Source organism: Schistocerca cancellata, chromosome 1, assembly GCF_023864275.1.
Source record: "Schistocerca cancellata isolate TAMUIC-IGC-003103 chromosome 1, iqSchCanc2.1, whole genome shotgun sequence".
NCBI classification, from domain to species: domain Eukaryota; kingdom Metazoa; phylum Arthropoda; class Insecta; order Orthoptera; family Acrididae; genus Schistocerca; species Schistocerca cancellata.
In genome coordinates, this window is record NC_064626.1 from 484,266,334 (window position 1) to 484,286,014 (window position 19,681).

At 42.7% G+C, this 19,681-nt stretch overlaps 1 protein-coding gene across 1 annotated transcript in view; it reads right to left on the minus strand.

Moving 5' to 3' along the window:
- Positions 1-19,343, minus strand: part of LOC126177668 (serine protease snake-like) — a 105,070-nt gene extending 85,727 nt beyond the window's left edge. The window contains exon 1 of the mRNA XM_049924472.1: positions 19,191-19,343. Coding sequence (XP_049780429.1) covers positions 19,191-19,284 — 94 coding nt within the window. The 5' untranslated portion in view covers positions 19,285-19,343. The remainder of the gene's footprint in view (positions 1-19,190) is intronic.
- Between the last annotated feature and the right edge of the window lie 338 nt (positions 19,344-19,681).

The window sequence follows — 19,681 nt, forward strand, 5'->3', positions numbered from 1 at the left end:
CGGGAGGCACCAATACTCACCCCGACGGAATCTGTGTGCCCCATCTGTCTGCGTCTACAGTAAATCTCATGTGCAAGTGTGAGAACTTTTTCCAGATGTTTGAGCAGCGTGTATCGGAGGCAGGGTGTGGGTACCAGTCCAGTATTTATGTACATGGGTGTGGTAAATCGCCGAGTAACCACCCTCGTCGTTCATCAGGGGCAGCCTCTACTCCCAGAATGTACTAAGCGACGTTTTAACTCACCCTTCTGTCCGCATGGGTTTCATTTTTCCATAATGTTCGAATAATACATTTGAAGTCAGAAACGACTTCGCAATTTTGGAATGATACAGAAATTTATTGAGACAACTTACAGAATCGATAGATATTTACGTAGTGCATCGCTACCCCATTCCGCCACCAGGAGCACCAGCGTAGTGCACACACAATATGGCTGCTTTCACTGGTGCGGAGCGTGCTCCGTGTGTGTTTTAGCTTCATGAAATGAACTCTGCAACAAATTTTCTGCTTAAATTTCGCACCGAACACGCTAAACAACCCCAGTCAGGCCTAAAATTTACTCTTGGCGCAATAACTTTGTTGAGACGGTTTGTTCACTGCGACATGATCACCAGGTCGCCCATGTGTTGATTGTGTCGAATAGGTTAGGGAGAGCTTTGCCCGCAGTCCACAAAATTCAACGCGATGTGTGTCTCGCGGGACTTGCACTGCACGAAATACTAGCTGGGAAGTACTGCGTTTAGTCTATGCTGTGTTGCCCGAGTTACACCCAATTTGCTGCAATGAGTGTAGGCAGAAATTGATTACCGGCTGGATGTTTGCTGCATCAAAAATGGTAGTCACATCGAACCGAAACGACACTAGACTTTTGTGTGAAACATGAGGTGGTTTGCTACAAAATGACGTATCTGTAAATTATCTCAATAAATTTCTAAATCATTCCAAAGTTCTAAAGTCCTTTTTCACTCACCCTGTGTCTGTAACTTCGCCTGAATAATTGTGATGATGCATTTGGTCTAAATGCTTAGAAAGCATTTTTCGTCCGATGAATTATAAGTCTGCGAAAGGATGGAGTTTGCGCCGACGCTGCAACGGGACTCGGCTCCAGTTCTTCGGTAGTCCACAGGCTGTGAAACAAGTTCTACTTAGCACCGCAGAGCGCTGATACAAGCTGACCACGAGTAAAGCGGTTGCTTAAAGGCCATAGGATGGGTTTTCGAAGAAATGGGAACAACGCATAAAGATGTCTTTAAATGTTTAGAGGCACCACAAGGAAGAGACCTGTGTACCAGCAGACAGGTAGGGGGCGCTCCACTTCCCCAGAAGCATCGAAGAGCAATTACACCGGCCTAGAGCTCGTTGAACTGGATCCAAGAGCACTGGAAAGTAGTCTTCCACATGCACTGCGAAGTTCCGGGATGCTGGACAATTCTCAGGCACGGCTCCTAATTAAATCTTAGCTGCACATGTTCAGTGTTCATTCCCGATTGCAACATATGAAGACAATGAAGAGGACGGCGTTGACGACTGTGGTGGCGATACTGGATGTGTGTTTCGCGCACTGTTATAAAGCTTTCTTTAGTAAAACTGACGTAGCTGTAAGTGGCTACTTCATATGACAGAAACGTCGTGATTCATTGCCAAGAGTTGCCGATATAAATTTTTTGTTATACAACCAATTCTATCCTTAGACCAACATCAGATATCATAAAATTTCTACAAAAAGCTTAGAAGACTACATAAAATCAACAGCGTCAGACAGTATAACATGCATGAACCGTCACAGTTGTCGAAAAGTAATATAAATTAAATCGCCATTTTTACTACTGGTGAAACAATTTATGTTGCTGTCTGACAACAGCGACGTATCACGGATTTTATCTGACGCAGTTTTTGTAAGATGATGTAAATATTTTATGACACACAATGATAGTTTGCGGATCGCAGCTGCTTGTATAATAACGAAATTTTTCAACAGCTCTTAGGTATGAATCAGAAGTTTGCCAAATATTTACGAGCTGTGAGGCACCGCATTCTTAAGACATATTACTTCACAAAATCCAGGAATGCCGTAAAATCACATTTAATTGCGACCCCAACGTCCTCAAAGTTTTCAGTGAAACTTTGTATTTGAAAGTTAACGATCAGCTCAGTTCACGTACTACAGTCATTACCATATACATATGAATGTAAACTAACTCTGCACAGATGTAAAATCATCCAGTTATCTAATTCTTACTACTTCCGTCTCACTGACTGCACATACATTACTTGAACTATTTATTAATACATCAGAGTTAGACAGCACGTTCGAAAATGGTGGGCAGTCACATTCCTCACATAAAAAGTAAAAAGTACGTACTGACACGGGTCTAGAAAATGTTTCCCATTTATGAGACGTGCCACGTACAGCACATTTACATCTGTGCACTGCAAACCCCTTACAGCAAGAGTACATACGCTATCATCTCCTCTCTTCCTATTCCATTTTCGCATAGTACGCGGGAAGAGTGTATCCGTCTGAATGATTATGAATTCAGAAATTTAAGCTTCGTCGCCATTTATTTCCAAGGAACTCTGCTGTATAATAGCTATTCTGTATGTTGCAAATGGTAGCTTAACTCATGAAGTTCTTATGGATACACTTCTGCACTGTACGCTGTACCTCAGTTACAGACATTTCAACTGTGGATAGTGCTTAAATATGATAGGGCACTGCCCCATTGGGTGTTATTTCTTAGCCAGTTCTCGCATGAAACCTTCCGCACACATGGATCGGCAGAGACGGTACGATATCAAGCCCATCTTGAAGACCAAACAAAACTCCTCATGACCTTTTTGTAGGTTTACGTTAGGAATAAAGTGTTCAGTTCACCAGTTTCTGACGTGCAGACTCTTGCGGCACGAATACGGCATGCTGTAAAGGCAATTACGTAAGAGATGTTTGTAGTGACACGGAGATAAATTTAGAATCACCTAGAATTCCTACGGGCAACAAACAGCACATGTGGGAGCGTATCCATAAAAAAAACCTTAGGAGTTAAGTTACCGTTTGTAACAAACCGCGTAGCTGTATCACTTTTTCAGAGTAAAAACTTTGTAAGCACGGAAAGACTTCATGCTCACCCTGAGAACTAAAGGAAGCAATGTGTTTTTTGACTCGTTAACGAATGTGAGCTCTCTGAGAGTTGAAGTTAAGACCTAAGTTGTACAGTGCCGTGCCTGTAACGTCTGCAACTTATTCGACATCATCAGTTGAAGCAAATGTTCATTAACCTAGCCATTTGCTGCAATTTACGAATGTTAACACTACTTTACACTAAGTGTCAATGTGCCCACTTTCCGTTTGAATGAAATCCTCACCTCGCCATCGTATTTTGTTCCGAGACCTCTCGAATGCACCTGACGTAGAGCGTACCGTCTCACGTGCTTCAGGGTCTTTCTATGGAAGGTGAAGGCTTTGCCACGGCTGTAACACATCCTGTTCCATTGTTTGGTAGCAGATCAACAAAGCTCTCATCATCATACCTTCGCTGTACATACGACTGTCACCTTCAAGTCCAGCTTTTTTTTCTTTATTTTCATCTTAATACTTCATTGTAAAGTGCACAAATGTTACGTCCTTAGCCACTGAATTACTCTTCAGTGACTACTACAACAAGATACGGTTCAGCATTGACGAAAACATGTAAGCCATCTGCTTCACATAACTCCACAAACAAATCCAATAAGCTTAACTCATTTTAGAGGCTAAAGCAAGAGTGAATGACAGTCCTGTGCAGTTCAAGGAAGCGGTACGCATCTATCTAGTCATCCTATGACCAGGATAATCTCTCCACGTATACAGGCAAAACGGCCAGTACCGTTTTCCTCCAATTGTGAAGCCTGGTCGAGGATCCGTCGGAACGGCTGTCGTATCTGGATTTTCATCGGGTACTATGGTCACACTAAAAGAAAAAGTACCCGATAGAGTCTATGAGATAATTTTAGATATTTCCACACACTAACTCAGAAATGGAGGAAGGAAAGATTAACAATGACGTCCGTCGACAACAAGGAGTACAATCTCTGAATAGGTAAGGATGGCCGCACTTTGAGAGGAACCCTTGATTTAGGGAAATCATGAGAAAATCTAATTCTCGATTATGTTAACCCCATGGGTGGCGTGAGCGTGACCTCTCGATCCCACTCGACCAGGGTATTGCTCCTATAAAATGTTCAAGGTCGCCTGAATGAGTGTACAGCTGCCTAAGTCTCTACAGCGTGAGTTAAGTATTAGGTTGTTGCAAAAGTTCGTAGCATTTTCCCACAAGTTTAATAAAGACAACAGACATACATAACAGAAACTTTAGTTCATAAATAATACATTCTTCACCATTTACGAGAGTCTGCCAACACTGGGGTAACTTTCCGATTGCGCGACTGTAGAAATCACGTGGTTTTGAGGCGGAGAACACGTTGAGCCATGCTCCGAGAGCATTTTCGTCCAGAAAGGAAGTTCGACAGAGAGCGGAAAAGGTGAAAATCTGAGGGTGCAAGATCAGGTGAATAAGGTGGGTGCGGAATTATTGCCCAATCCGACTCCTGATAGTGTGTTTTTCAGTCTAGCAGAATGCCTGTGGGTGTTATCGTGAGGTAGCATCACTTCACGCAGTCTTACTGTCGTCATTGGACTGCGTCTGCAAGACGTCTCAGTTGTTGACAAATGTCACCAGTGATGGATATCTCGGGGAAGCAATTCGTACTTCACCACACCGTCGCTGTTGCAGCAGATGCAAAACATCTCTTGTGGATGCGTGCAGGTCTTTGTACTGGGAGATGTAGTTTTGGTTTAGAGCAGGCGATACGTATACAGAACTTTTTTGAACCTTCCCCACTGCATGCAAACGTCACACGATGGTAGAATGATCATAGTTCACTGCATTTGGCAGTTCCCGAGTACACTGACGTGTATCTTTGTGGATTAATGGGTTTAAACTATCGTCGTCAAAACCCCAAGGTCTTCCTGAACGTGGAGAGTCACTAGTGTCGAAACAATCCCTTAAAACGAGAAAACAATTTTTTGCCGTGCTCTGTCCAAAGGTGTCATCCCCATACACGGCGCAAATGTTTCTGGCTGCCTCCGATGCGTTCATCCCTCTACTGAACTCAGAAGACTATATCGGGAATGTTGCTATTTCTCACCTTGGTGCTTAATTTTCTAGTGCTCACAACACTCATTATCTCCAAGCGACAAAATGACGAACTCAAATAATAGCAGTGAACTACAAATAAAAAATGACAATCGATAAATAATCCCATGGCAATCGCAATATCAACATGCAAAAGAAACACTAATAACTTATGCACCAACTTACGGTTAGTAATATCAGCCATTATCAATCTGCACTGGAAAAACGAGTAAGGAATCTGTTCTCCACTGTAATTCACAAAGCAGCAGCATTTTGTTTGCGAGGATTGGAAAAAATAATGTTGGCGTCTACATTATCCTGTAAAATGTCAAGAGCTTTTTTTTTGGCGTCAAGTGACCCTACAACATATGATATAGGCATTAATATTATTGTGTCAAACCCAGGTATACTTACGGTGTGAATCAACGACTACAGAATTTAAAATTTGTGAGAAGTGCAGTATGTATTACGATTTTCTGTAGGCTATACCCGTTTCCGGATAAAATATTTTATGAGCCCTTTTCAGTGCCATTTCAACTCTCTCGACACTATCACTACGCACAGTCACTTATATTAATGAAATTACACTGACAGTTACCAAATCATGTCAAACCTGTTTTAGCTCGGCTGTCGATCCAGCCATCGCCGCAACAGATCGTTGCTCAAGATGTCACGCACCAGGTGTTAAATGTGTGCTGTATTTAACATAACATTTTTCGGGACTACATTATCCCGTTATCGAGTACTATTTAACAAGGGAATAAATCAATACATCGCAATATGACACACACTGCCAGTCATTTAATTATTTATACTGTCCTGCCGTACAACATACCTTAAAGTTTTTACACCGTTAGGCATCGTCAAAAATAAAAAGAAGCAAATATGCATTGTCAAATATAAAGTCTTCCACGAACATCTCACATTGGCGCGTAATACTCTCGTAAGGCTCAGTTGTCAACTAAGGGCAGGTGCTTCCACCTACCAAAGACAATATAATCATGTAACTTATGTATCACAGCTTCTAACGATGCAACTATCTACCGTAAAATCGTTAAACAATATGTCAAGTCCTAGAAAATCCTAAAAGCCAATACTGCACTTTATTTTTCAGTTTGTGCATCCATGTAATTGACTAGCAGGACACATTAAAGCCTATCGCTGCTTAGTAGAATAAATTGGTGGCTGATTATCAATGAGGACATCGCTGAAGTGAGCCAAGAAATGCCCTTTTGGACACTTATATCTTCTCATTTAACACGCTGACACTCCTCTCAGAGCACAAAAAATCTCAAATTCCTCTAAATGTGACACTTGTTTCGTTGGACGCAGTGATACACATTATACGTTATAGGATAGTACTATCTTAGGTGAAGGTAGCTATCTTTAATTGACAACCGAGCCTTATGAGTATATTATGTGCAACATGAGATTGAAGACCTATGTTTGACAATGCATGTTTACTTCTGGCTTTTTACTTTAACCGTGCTTAATGACGTAGAAACGTAAAGGTATGTTACACTGCAGGACAATACAAATCTCTACATGGTTGGTAGCATGTGTAGCGTTGCGAGTACTGATTTTTTTCCTTGTATTATACAGCACTTGATAACTGAATGATGTCCGAAATGTAAATGTATGACAATTGATGACTGATACTTAACATTCTCAGTGTTGATTAACAACAGACGCAAAGAATGAGGTAAGGCTCATGGTGAACCTGGTACTCGAGAAAACTCTCTCAGCTTTCTAGCATTTGAGGCTGTGAGATCTCTTAAAGTGCACAGACCTCTCCAACATCTCTCAGAAATGGCAGTGTAGATTGGCGCCAAATTTCTGAACAGTTAAGTGTTTGAAAATCTCTATAGTACGCATAAAACTATACTTGTCCTAAGAGCTTGTGCATACCACATTATTCTTCGAGCAGCTCATCGGCATAAACAGTCCTTCAGAAGACTTTCACAGTGAAGACAATCAGCTAATCTGTGCAGGGTAATGGCTGAGCCCCAACTCCATTTATTGCACTCATCAACAGCCTGGACTAACTGTTGACAAGCATGAGAGCTCTCATCGTGTCGTCAGCGCCATACCAAAAACAATCGGCTGGAAACATACAATTCCATTACTCATTTCACCAAACAATGTATTTTATGTGCTCAGTGTTCAAACGAGTAACTAATCGAGTCCAGGCGAGATTTTGCCTCCTTTGTTGTTACATCAATAAACTAGCTTACTGATGTTTTATGGCATTCTGTGAATATACCATGTAGCCGGTAGCTTATTAGATGTGGTCTGATTCGAAAAATCTTTCGAGGACGTACGATCACATAGTAGCTGATAAGATCATAAGGCATCATTGTCACCGGCAACAAATACAATACTTTTGGATTGTTATGGGAGGGAAGGAGATAAAGAATAGAGTAAATACACTTATTTGTTTGAAATGTTCTTACCAGCTTAACACCAGACCACGAATAACGGTCAGATTAAGATTCGGTCTTCCATCACCACGCTCGTAAACTCGACAGACCCTATACACATTGCTGGAATTGCGTACCTGGGGACAAGTATAAGACAAGAATGGTTTCTCCACAGTCCATAGGTTCCTACCAGAAAGATCTCTCTCAGCCTTCAGCGGAGTTAACCAATGTACTCTCTTCGTTCATTGAAGGTTTGTTACTCAATAACTTGAGCGTTTTTCTGTGTCGAGTGGATGACTGGTAACAAGTCCCTGTGAGTGTTAAGTGTATGTTGTTACGGTTGGATACGAATTTAAAGGAAGGTGAAACCTCGCGTGGGCACGAAGGCTACTACTTTCTATTATCACCAAAGGCATGTCTCCCATGAAAGAGATCAACGGTCAGGGGTATGAAGTATCGTTACGCAATAAGACACCGAAGAGGGTTTTGGGACTTGACTTAGATAACTGTTGTCTAATTGGTATTATGAACTGTACACCTCAAAATTTCGAGCTCTTTGCCATCAGTTCGTAAGCAGCCTCCAATCCTTGTTAGCTCCCGACGATATAGCAGCGTGTAAGCTACTGTACGAGTTCGCCAACAGAGCAACTTCGATATGTAGTTTCCTGCGCTGCTAATCTAATACTCTTGGTGCTTAGAATGTTAGGGGAAAACCAAGAGCTCAATTAATTGACTTTCCACGTACTACTCAGCACACTGTCAGACGCACAGCCTCTAAATTTACGTCACTAAGTACCTTCTGTATGTTTGAATACTGGGGTATCTATAAGCGTGGCTGTAATACACAAATCATCTTGTTGTAAACTGTTCTGTTCTGTCTAGATAGTATTTAACAGACCTGCATAAATATTCAGTTCTCCATTCGTGGCTTCTGAAGCAATTCCTGCTAATTTAGATATACAGAAATTAGTATGGAATGACTAGAGAATATCCCATGTGTGTACCAACGGCGATTTATCATTTCTTATTGTGGTACCAGTAGGAATTTTATAGCATACCAAAACAGCGTATCCTGTGTTGCGTTTACTCGTTTTTGCATACTCATCGTAAAACTTGTTTTTTTTTTGTCGAATTAGTCCTTCATTAAGCCTTTATCAGTTCATACCAGTGTGCAACTTAAATTAATTTCCATCATGAATCGGCAAAACCAACTCACCAACTGTAATATGACATTTCCTGTGCTGAGATGGCTGTACGGACACATTCCGAAAGCTGTACATCTCTCCCTCCGTCACCATCGCAATACTGCAGATGGCAATTTCTTCCAGCAAAGGAAATAATAGCATTTGAAACGGCGAACTTTCTTATCTAGCACCACCATAGTACAGTGCGTCAGATGCCTTTAATGCAGATGGGCTCCTTTCCTCTGTTTTCACTCTGGCGACTGGTTTCATGCAGATATCCACGCTAGTGTCATGAGCGAGTCTTTTCGGAAAGCTCTTGCAACCTACATCCATTTCAACCTGCTCCCTGTATTAATGGCTGGGTCTCCCTCTACAATTCTTACCTTCCCCCCCTCTTTTTCCTTCTCGCCTCCGCCCTGTCCCTTCCCCAGTTCCTTCCATTACCGTTATGAATATGAAGAACCTTGTTTTTGAAAGCAGTCTTCTTGTAGCCCTTCCGAATGGTGCGTTAGAACACCGGCGTGCTGAGTCTGGCGGCACTAATAGCATAACGGGAAATACCGACAGTTATTTCAGGATGTTTACCAACGACGACCGCATTTACTGATAGAGACGTAGTCAGTCTGATAGGCAGTGACCTAACAATAGAAATATAATTAGTTCTGAAGTACCTTTACCCTTCTCGGTGTTCACAAGGAGTGTAGATCATGGAGCCCGTCAACTTGTACAATCCAGTGATTTTTTTTAGGGTTTGGAGTAACATTAGAACTGAAAAGGTTTTCAAGCAGAACTGGAAACATATCGCTGCTGAAACTTTTGCGGTCCATTTGCAACGCGTGTGCCAATAATAAATCAACAGTTGGGCTGTGTTTTCTGTTCGCTAGGACTGAACGAGGACCTGATCATATTTGACAGGCTAATTAAATGCCTTTAGATAGGTAACGAACAACAGTTTGTTCGTTAACTGGCTGTACAGGTGTTTCCGAGAAAAGTGCTTGACCATAATATTTCTGATACATTGTGGCTCAGTAGGTAAGTGGTACACATCTAAAGTATTAAATGTCCAATCGACTCAAGATTTTTTGTTATCAGTCGTTCACCGATGGCAGTGATCTGATAGTTTGAAAAATGAAATGCTTCACCGTAAATTTTGAGCCCATATTAATTTATAGGTCCCTCTGTAACTGCGTTTATCAGTCCGTTCGAAGATCGGAGAAAGATAAGGGCACCCCATTTTCAGTAGGGCCAAAGCTGGTAAAACACTGAGACCAAATCAGTTCTAGCTGAAAAAGGCGACCTTTTGTTGTAAATTCATAATACCGAACGAAAATATATCAGTTACGAAGTTGCGGATTAGGTCTTTTCACAATGACGTTGCGACCCGAGCCATCAACTCCGTTTTTACACTAAATCTTTGCTGATGGTCCCTTAACAATGACCATCTCGGTTGTCCAAGTCTCGTGAACTAATGGTAAACTGGCACTGAGTTCGATCAGAATAGCTTTCGAGATCTATGTACTTCCGAGCCTGGGCGCATTCTAGTACACAACAGTCTATACTAAGTGTGTCCCTTTAGTATTAGGTCCTTAATAAATCCGTTCCGATTTATAAATACAAGACTTTTTTCCTGTATGAATTTTACGAGCCATGTTCTGTTCCTTATCCATGTTTTAAGGTCCGAACGTTAAACGAAATGAACTATTTCTTGCTTTATGCACTGGATTAAGCTTATACCCTTATTCAGTTCATCGATAACTTAATTTTGTTGGAGTACAGGTTACTGGTTGGTAAAGTTATAGCCAACTGGGGGCGGTAGGTCCGTTATACTGATAAAAATTGGTGGACACATTTAGGATTTCGTAACACCTTTTCTTTGGTTCTTTCTGGGCGATGCTCACTAGGGATTGTTTAAGGAAAAATGTTGATGAAAGGAGTAACCAGAGTAGCTGGACTTAGCGACTATGGGTTGAAATTTATGGTAAAGTGTGGTGTTCGGGTAGGGCATGTACACTACCGCAATGGCAATTCCTAAACCACCAGGCGGTGAATGACGAACTCTGACGTAATTTTGGGTATACGGTGAACGTGGGTGATAAGTACGCAAGCGCCTGGCAGAGAAATACAAACAGCTCCACCTATCACTATTTTGAATCATGTATTTGGTACATCGCCTCGACTCTGACAACGTTACCCACCAGGCTCATGTAAGGCCTCGCGCGTCACAGGTCATGAAGAGAGAGAAATTCTGGGAGACAGACCTAAAAGTCAGGAGAGTAACGGAATACTTTGCTTTTGAATAACGACGATGTAATGCATTATTATTATCAGAAGAAAGGTTGTCTTAAATTTGGCGACTCGTGTGTATTCTAATAGACTTCGAGATAGCATATGATACGGTTGGAAACAAATGATTGTAAATGTGTGTTACACCAAGTATTCGGCCAAGTACAAAAGATAAATGGGTATTTATTAACACAGCATTTCCTTCAGTACACGTAGGATGTAATTTTTCACGGTGGAGAGGAGGCGATTGAAACAGTTATCATCTACGATCAACACAATCTGGCATACCATGATTTTAACTTAATAAGATATCTTACGACAAGTGGACTGAAAGATATTTAAAAAGCTAAAACGACGAGCAGGAAGCTAATTACCGGCGCTAAGACGCAATAGTTTCTTAATTTGCTCACGTAACACTGGCGAATGAGAAATACAGTTTACTAGTTGTGCCAAAAAGACTGCAAGAAGCGAAACAATTCGTGCATCAGCAAAAAATCTTAAGTATAATGAATTTTCGAAAATATGACATTTGAGCACACCTGCCACAAGGGTATAGTTCCAAAAAGGTGTATGTTTGCACACAACATACATTTTCTGAGTATTATTACAATCTGTGTATTGGCTAACAATACGAAACCCTGACTAGCAATCCATCCTGCGAAAACCGCACATCAATAGCATTTTCCCTTTCCGCAATATGTTTGGTGCAAGTTTTAGTTGATTCACCCTGTATTTAAATTAAGTCCACGACGAGTCTCTAACACGTGGAGATTCCTGAGTGGCTGTATAGTTCAGTTCCTTATCAAGGAATAGTGTTTAATTAACTGACTGATTTTTTTATCGCGGATTCGTACAGGAGTCAAAATTACGAATCTGATGACTAATCATTGGCCATTGGACTATTGAACAAATCTGAAAACTAATAGGCAAATTTCAGTAATATCAATTCTCTTCCAGCTTCTGGAACCACTGATGTTTCCTAGATAGTAGATGATATGATTGGGATTGGGGGAGGGGGGGGGAGGCGAATAGTTTGAATGTCAGGTGGATGATTCGTTTGAAAAAGTAACAATATGGTGGAAATCGGTAAAAGACAGGGCCGCTAAACTCAAATTCACGACGTAAACACCCCCGTGATGAAGGGGATTGTCGTTTCAGAGAATCACAGAAGCCGCCCTCCTGGTGCTACTGCAGAATGGCTAACTTAAACACGAGGTATTTTCTCTCCGCATCTACTCTCAGAAGCCAGTGGAGCGATCACCGCTGCGCTTTCCACTGCCCTCCCCCCAAAACTCTCGCAAAATTGTTTATGAACAAAAGGACATTGTACACTGGAGACCTGCCGAATGAGGCAGTGTAATTGTTAAGGCGCTGGCCTCGCATTCTGAAGGATGTAGTTCTTGATGTGGGTGGTCATCCTTGTTTAGGTTTTTCGTGGCTTTCTTAAATCATTTCAGGCAATTACTGGGATGGTTCATTCATCAAGGTCATGGCCGGTCCTCTGTCCCATCCTTATAAAGCTTATTGTACGTGTATGTACATTTTTGAGCCATTTATTTTCATTGTATTAAGATAACTCCAATGCCATTGTAAGACGATCCCTGGATGAATAAATAAATAAAATGAGATCAAGTAAATCAGGTTGCTTCCTGCGTTAACTTTGGGCCGGGAGTTTCCGTAACTGTTCGTTGGGACAATGCGCGCCTCTTCCATGCATGAGAGCGCAGGCCACGCCGGGAATCCCTGAACAGAGTCGCGACCCGTGACTTCGCTTCAAGGCGACTCAGGGTCGTCGCCGACACGACGCTGCGCTGACTCAGTTGGGTGAGGCAACAGCCGTAACCGGTCTGGCTGCAGAACTCCACTTAACGCCTTACAGAGCAAAGACACTACGGGTAACCTATTAGCAAATGATGATACAGCACTGCTTTCCTCCTGTCCGTCTTCACCTACTATTTTTCCTTCTCTTCCTTCGCATACTATCGCATTCTAGTCCTCCATTAGTATTAAATTTTCGTCTCTCTTAACTATCTGAATAATTTCTTTTGTCTCATCATAGATTCCTTCGGTCTGTATCATCTGCAGGGATAGTTGGCGTATGAACCTGTACTAATGTGAAGCGCGTGCATTCTGTGTCTATCTGGCGTATGATAATTCACTCGCTATGCTATTCATATTAGCTTACCTGCATTCCTACTTTATTATCCCTTATTAAACCTACTCCTGCATTACTCCTACTTGATTTTGTTCAAATGGCTCTGAGCACTATGGAACTCAACTGCTTAGGTCATAAGTCCCCTAGAACTTAGAACCACTTAAACCTAACCAACCTAAGGACATCACACACATCCATGCCCGAGGCAGGATTCGAACCTGCGACCGTAGAGGTCGCGCGGTTCCAGACTGTAGCGCCTAGAACCGCTCGGCCACTCCAGCCGGCCTACTTGATTTTTTATTTATAACTCTAAAACTCAAGTTTTTGAGAATAAAATCCTGCGAGAGAGATTTGGACCAATCTATGACGGAGGAGAATGCCGAAGAAGAAAGAACAGGGACCTCATGGAGTTATACAATGAACCAGATGCAGTTGCAGAGGCCAATACAGGAAGACTAAGATGGGCTGGCCACGTCTATAGAAGAGATCAGGGATCTTTATTGATAGAAGTCTCAGAACAAACCAGAAGGACGAAGACCACTAGGCAGGCCAAAAATGAGACAGAAGAGACCAGTCTGCCAAGGATCTCCATGTACTGCGGGGCGGGGGGGGGGGGGCAAGGAAATAAGACAATACTGAGGAAGTGGTTACCTGACGAGGCCAAAAACCGACTGCAGCAGTTTGTGGAGCCAAAAGAGTAAGAGTATATGAGAGAAACTATGTTTACATGACCAGAAGTCCTGTTCTTCCTGCCACATAACTTCAGTGATTCCCACTGTATCTTCAACCTGTCCATCCTCCCTAAATTTTCTAACCTACCTGCCCAATTCAGGGACCTGCTCTGATCTCTAGAACGCCAGGTTTGTTTATCCTGATGATATCCCCCCTGAGTATTCCCCCCTCCTCCCAGATCTCTGAATGGGGTCTATTTTACCTCCAGAATATTTTAACCAAGAGGTAGACTTAGAGGGTTTAGTTGGATTGATTTGGGGGAAGAGACCGAACAGTGGGGTCATCGGCGTCATCAGATTAAGGAAAGATGGGGAAGGAAGTCGGCCGTGCCCTGTCAAGTGAACCATCCTGGCATTTGCCTGAAGCTATTTCGGGAAATCACGGGAAACGTAAATCAGGATGGCCGGATGCGGGATTGAACTGTAGTCCTCCCGAATGCGAGTCCAGTGTGCTAACCACTGCGCCATCTCGCTCGGTAAACCAAGAGGATGCCGTCATTTAAATACAGTATAGCTGTATGCCCTCTGGAAAAATTACAGCTGTAGTTTCCCATTGTTTTCTGATGTTCACCTTAACAGCACAGCAAGGCCTCTTTGGTTGATATTACTGTGGTATCATATATTGATACCATCCCATGGGTGTCAAAACTGGCGTCGGAATTGCAAGTTTCCGTCAGATGCCAATAGTCGTGTGGGATCTGGTAAAATGGAAATGTGCGTTTGGCGTCATTGGCCGGGAGGCCCCTTACGGGGCAGGTCCGGCCGCCTTGGTGCAGGTCTTATTACATTCCACGCCACATTGGGCGACCTGCACACCGGAAGGGGAGGAAATGATGAACACAATAACCAGTCCCTGCGCGGATAAAATCCCCGACCCAGCCGGGAATCGAACCCGGGCCCGGCAATCGAACCCGGGCCCGGCAATCCGTCACACTGACCACTCAGCTATCGGGGCGGCCGGTGGGATCTGGTGGACCCGATGGAGCATGGCAGCTGGGCCATGGCTCGAGCAGCTCCGTATCACGTGCACACACTGCCGCCACGATATAGGACCGCCATCAGCAGCCAGCTGGCCCACTCACATTTGGAGCCTGTTTGCTAAGTGACGCTATGCATATGTCATCTGGTCACATCTCCAATAGCATCAATCGTGCTTTAGTACAGAGAGCTTCATCCTTGACACTGAAATAACTGGGCTATTTCTTGCTTCATTATCTGTAATGAGTCTTTGTACGCTAATCGTTTCTGCTTCTATCCACCATTCTATGACGACAGTTGCCACACCTCTCCTTAACATTGTGCACGAAGTCTTACACAACAGTTACAATGCCAGATCAGACAGTCATCGAAACTGTAGCCTCTGCAATTACTGAAGGGCTGCTGCTCTCTTCAGGAACCATACGTTTGTCCAGCCTCTCAACAGATACCCCTCCATTGTGGTTGCACCTACGATATGGCTATCTGTATCGCAGAGGCACGCAATTCTCTCCACCGATGGCAATGTCCATGGTTCAACTCTAAGAGTTTAAATAGCATTTGGCATAAACTCCTGTAATGCCCTCTGTAGTAGAAAGCGAACGGTAGGATGGAAACTTTGGTTAGGACCAGGCCTAAATATCGAAAGCCATATATAAAGTATTCTGTTCCCTCCCTCCAACTTCGTTTCGCTTCGAGTTGCGCGAATCGCAGTCAGCAAGAAGCCCTGAAATTAACTTAATTTTGAGCTCGACATTTATATACTTTTTCCAAATCATTTTAGCGCAAATACTGAATTGCTATCATATCCGATTATCTGCGGAGTTGGATTACAGATAATGCAACATCTTACAAGTACCAATTCATGTCGCTTCGATGGGCTACTATGTGTTATAGGGCTGTAAACACCAGAGAAACCAAGTTATAGAAGAGGTGCACAGTTTTCACGTTCATTTAGGACGTTCACAATGCGTTTAAGGTATTTAAGTTGCTTAAAGTCGAACATAAACATCTTTAGATGAAATTAACTTTTAATTCAGCAATTGTAAGCGAATACACGTGATGGGTGATCACTCGCTCGCGGAAAAAGAAACAGCGTGTTTTGTATGCATTGTGTGGCACATTTATTCAGAGGAACGATATTATAAAATACTGAGTTGCCTTTGGTAATATTTCGTCAGTTCCTGTGAGTAAATTTTAGTCGTCTGAATGTAGTTTAAATTCCAGAAGTGACCTACATAAAATTTCAGCACAAAGACATATCTATGCTTAACTAGTCTGTTTCAGAGAGGATATTTGTCGTATTACTTTCTGCATTTCGGGCAAGTGCGCGAGATTAATAATTGCTTCAGAGCCAAAAGCACTCCTTAATCGCACCTTTTTTCACCTCATCTGTTTTACAGTAACATTTCTTGTGTTCAAGCCAAATGCCTATTATTCTAGATGTACCGTTAACTTGATATTTAGTCAGCATGCTCTAGATCAAGCATTATGAAAGCGCGCGCGCGCGCGCACACGCACACTTCGTTGTAAGACATAACAAAGGACGACAGAATTTGGTACTTAAGACTTGACGGGAACTGCAACTCACGCGGTTAGTAACCGAAGAAGAATGTTATTTTGACGCGCTGTGAGACCCTGGACCTGGATTAAGTAGAACTAATTACAACGCGTATCATTTTATTCCCCACGGAAAGAATAAAATACAATAGTATTTTCAATAGAAACAAATCGTCCCCGCCTCTCCATCCCACCCTATTCCCACATTATTAAGCTCACACGATTACGTCAATAACACGGACAGTTACAAATTTAAGATAACTTATGTCGGTAGTTACAAAGCTGACTCCAGTTTCAATTAACAGTCATTTCATGGATGACAGTATTTACCACAATTGTGATGTTCACAAAAGACTCACTCAGAACGTACTCTTATGAAGTGGAAGTTTTCTGAAACTATGGATGAACTAGCATATGAAATTAGTTGGTGCAGGTTTAGTTCATAGGCAGTCTCATGGTAAAGCATATTTGTGTTGCAGTTCAAGTACAGGGAGGTGGGGAGAGGAGCGGAATGGTGACACGGTTATTATGATAGCCGCACCCTTCTCCCCTCTCCGGCCTCCAGGACAGTTTACTTGAAGCGTTTATGTTTCTACATACATCGATTTCTTTTAAGAAAAAATAAGGTAACTGAACAACTAATACTCTTGAAAATGGCAGGAATTCTGGTGAAATTACAAGCTGTGTTTAAAACAAACTAATTTTCAGCAGCACTGAGGGCTAGGCCGCTTGGATGGGCTTGCCGGCTGCAGAAAACAATCCAGGCACGAGAAGTGCCCATTCATACGTTTAATGTACCTGCTGTCGTCAAAAAACCTGACACGGTTCGTGTGTCCAGACGTAGAACCAGTAACCCATAGGCAGCTGAGTAAGGCAAGACAAAGGAAAAGACCATCGATTAGGGAAAAGACCGACTACAAACGAAGAATGGGACGATTTCATGTGTGTCTTAAGTAATTCATAACTTACATCATGCTTTGGCCTTGAGTAACGCAAATTTAGAACGAGCTACCAACCTCAACAAAGCGTACTGAATAACATGGAATCACTACGATAAACAAGCGATATTTCATAATGCGAAACTTCGGTATTACTAGACAGCTATTTTGGCTGAAACATTATATGACTCAGGAAGTACATCTGTAAGAGGCCACTGAAACATTGATGGAAACTGAAAAAAAAAAAAAGAATGAAAAATTCGTAGTCCCATCAATATAAATGGCATATGGACTGAAAGAACTACAGACCAATACATTATAGACAAGTTCACTGAAGCAATACGTAGGTGCTAGAAGCTCTACGGTCACATCTTAAGAAGGACATTAGATTAAAGAACTACTTAATAAACTAAATTCAAGTAAGGTAAAAATCACTTTGTTAGAAGAAACTAAGCAGGACTTACGAGAGAAGAAGACTACAGAAGATACCACAGAGACCGAAAAGCCTTTGAAATTCTAATTACAAATCACGCGTTCGCAGACAAAGCTAAAAACACCACTGGGAAACCGTCAACAGAGAAACGCAAGAAACAGCGAATTCATGAAACGATTTTGGGAAAGGAGGCATAAAGTGGAAGCTGTCAGACCAAGCTAACAAGTTCAAACGCGCTCTTCAAGTGGGCGTAACGATGAAAGAATGACAATTTCTCTAAGCAGAGACTATTGAAAGAAATAACACCGTCCCACGCTCTTCACATTTACATGGCTGATTATAGTCTGCCGACCTGTGTTCACAGTCATAGTGGTAAGTGAAATACTGATGACGGCGAGAACGCTTTAATTTCGCACTCTCAAATTTTCGGACAAATGCTTTTCAGATGATTTATTACTCTGAACTGCTATTTCTTGATAGTTACGCTAAAGACCAGCACTGAGCACTGACGTAAACTAATTGTTACCGTAAAACATTTTATTGTAATTATTATTAAGCTTCTAGGTATCTGAGGTACGTAAAAAACGTGGGTGCTGAAAAGCTATATTTGGAGGGAGCGGGAAAGCTGTCAGTAAACGTAACACCTCCTGGCTCACACCCCCACTACCCCAGAACCCAGTACTGTATCCGCACCTAATGCAATCTTTGAAACGCTGTGTCGTTGTGAATACACTTTAACCCGAACGGTCAACGACACTGTACAAATCTACAGATGGCTGACACCAAGCGTTACTTACCTAATAATAATAATAATAATGAATCCATTAGGTTTCCATCGGAAATGGAAAGCAGTTTCACAAACGCTAACGTTAGGTGCTCACTCAGGAGGAACATTCATGCAGTGAAGTATTTATTAGGCAACTTCGATAATTTCAGTCGTTGTTACGACTTTCAGCAGCATACGTGAGATATGTAAAAAACAGGGGATATGTTCTAAGGTAGTTTTAGAGCGAAATTCACTCGACATTTCTTGATGCAACAGCGCAACGTTCCTCATATACTACAGAGCAGCGAAAAACAACAAACATCCAAAAACTATACAAGGAAAGCACAAATGGGACCGAAGACAAGCCTTATGTATGGCACAGATGGACAATCACGCATTTCTTCCTAACGAGCTGAAAACATAACAGAACATCGGGCATCACCACCACTTCGAAATAAACCGTGCAATAAGATAGCCATGTGACGCAGAAAGTGTCACGTTTTTACTACACATTCCGGGCCGTATCGAAGTAACAGCGCATGCACTAGGCATGCACCGTAGCGGTATACTGACCGATGCCGACTCGTCTCGGCGGGAGGTTCCACTGCGCATGCGCCGTCCCACACAGCAGCGCGGACAGCGTCGCGAGCAGCCACAGAGCGTGCATCCTGGTCGGCGTCTGAAGCAGCACTGTGCGGCCTCCAGCTTCTCCACGAGCGGTCACCTCGGTCTCTTATGTTGCAACGCGCGCGGCCGAAACACTTCCTGCGCTGCCCGGCACTTCCCTGGCTCTCAATGACGTGGCGCGTGTCTGCTCCTGGAAAGGAACTAACGAGTTCCGCTTCTCTTTCCGTTCTCGAGCACCAGAAGGTTGTAGACAGCGGATCTCCTGTTTCTTCAGTTCCGGGGCAGTGCAGCTCTTCTTCTTTCGTGCAGTGTGTACGCCAGATCTTTCGCTTTTGCATCCCAGACCGACCGATGTATTGGACGTGTGTAGGTGCTTGGCCAACCGACTGATCAACTTTTCTTGTCTGGATATCGGTCGGATAGCACCTTCCGATAAC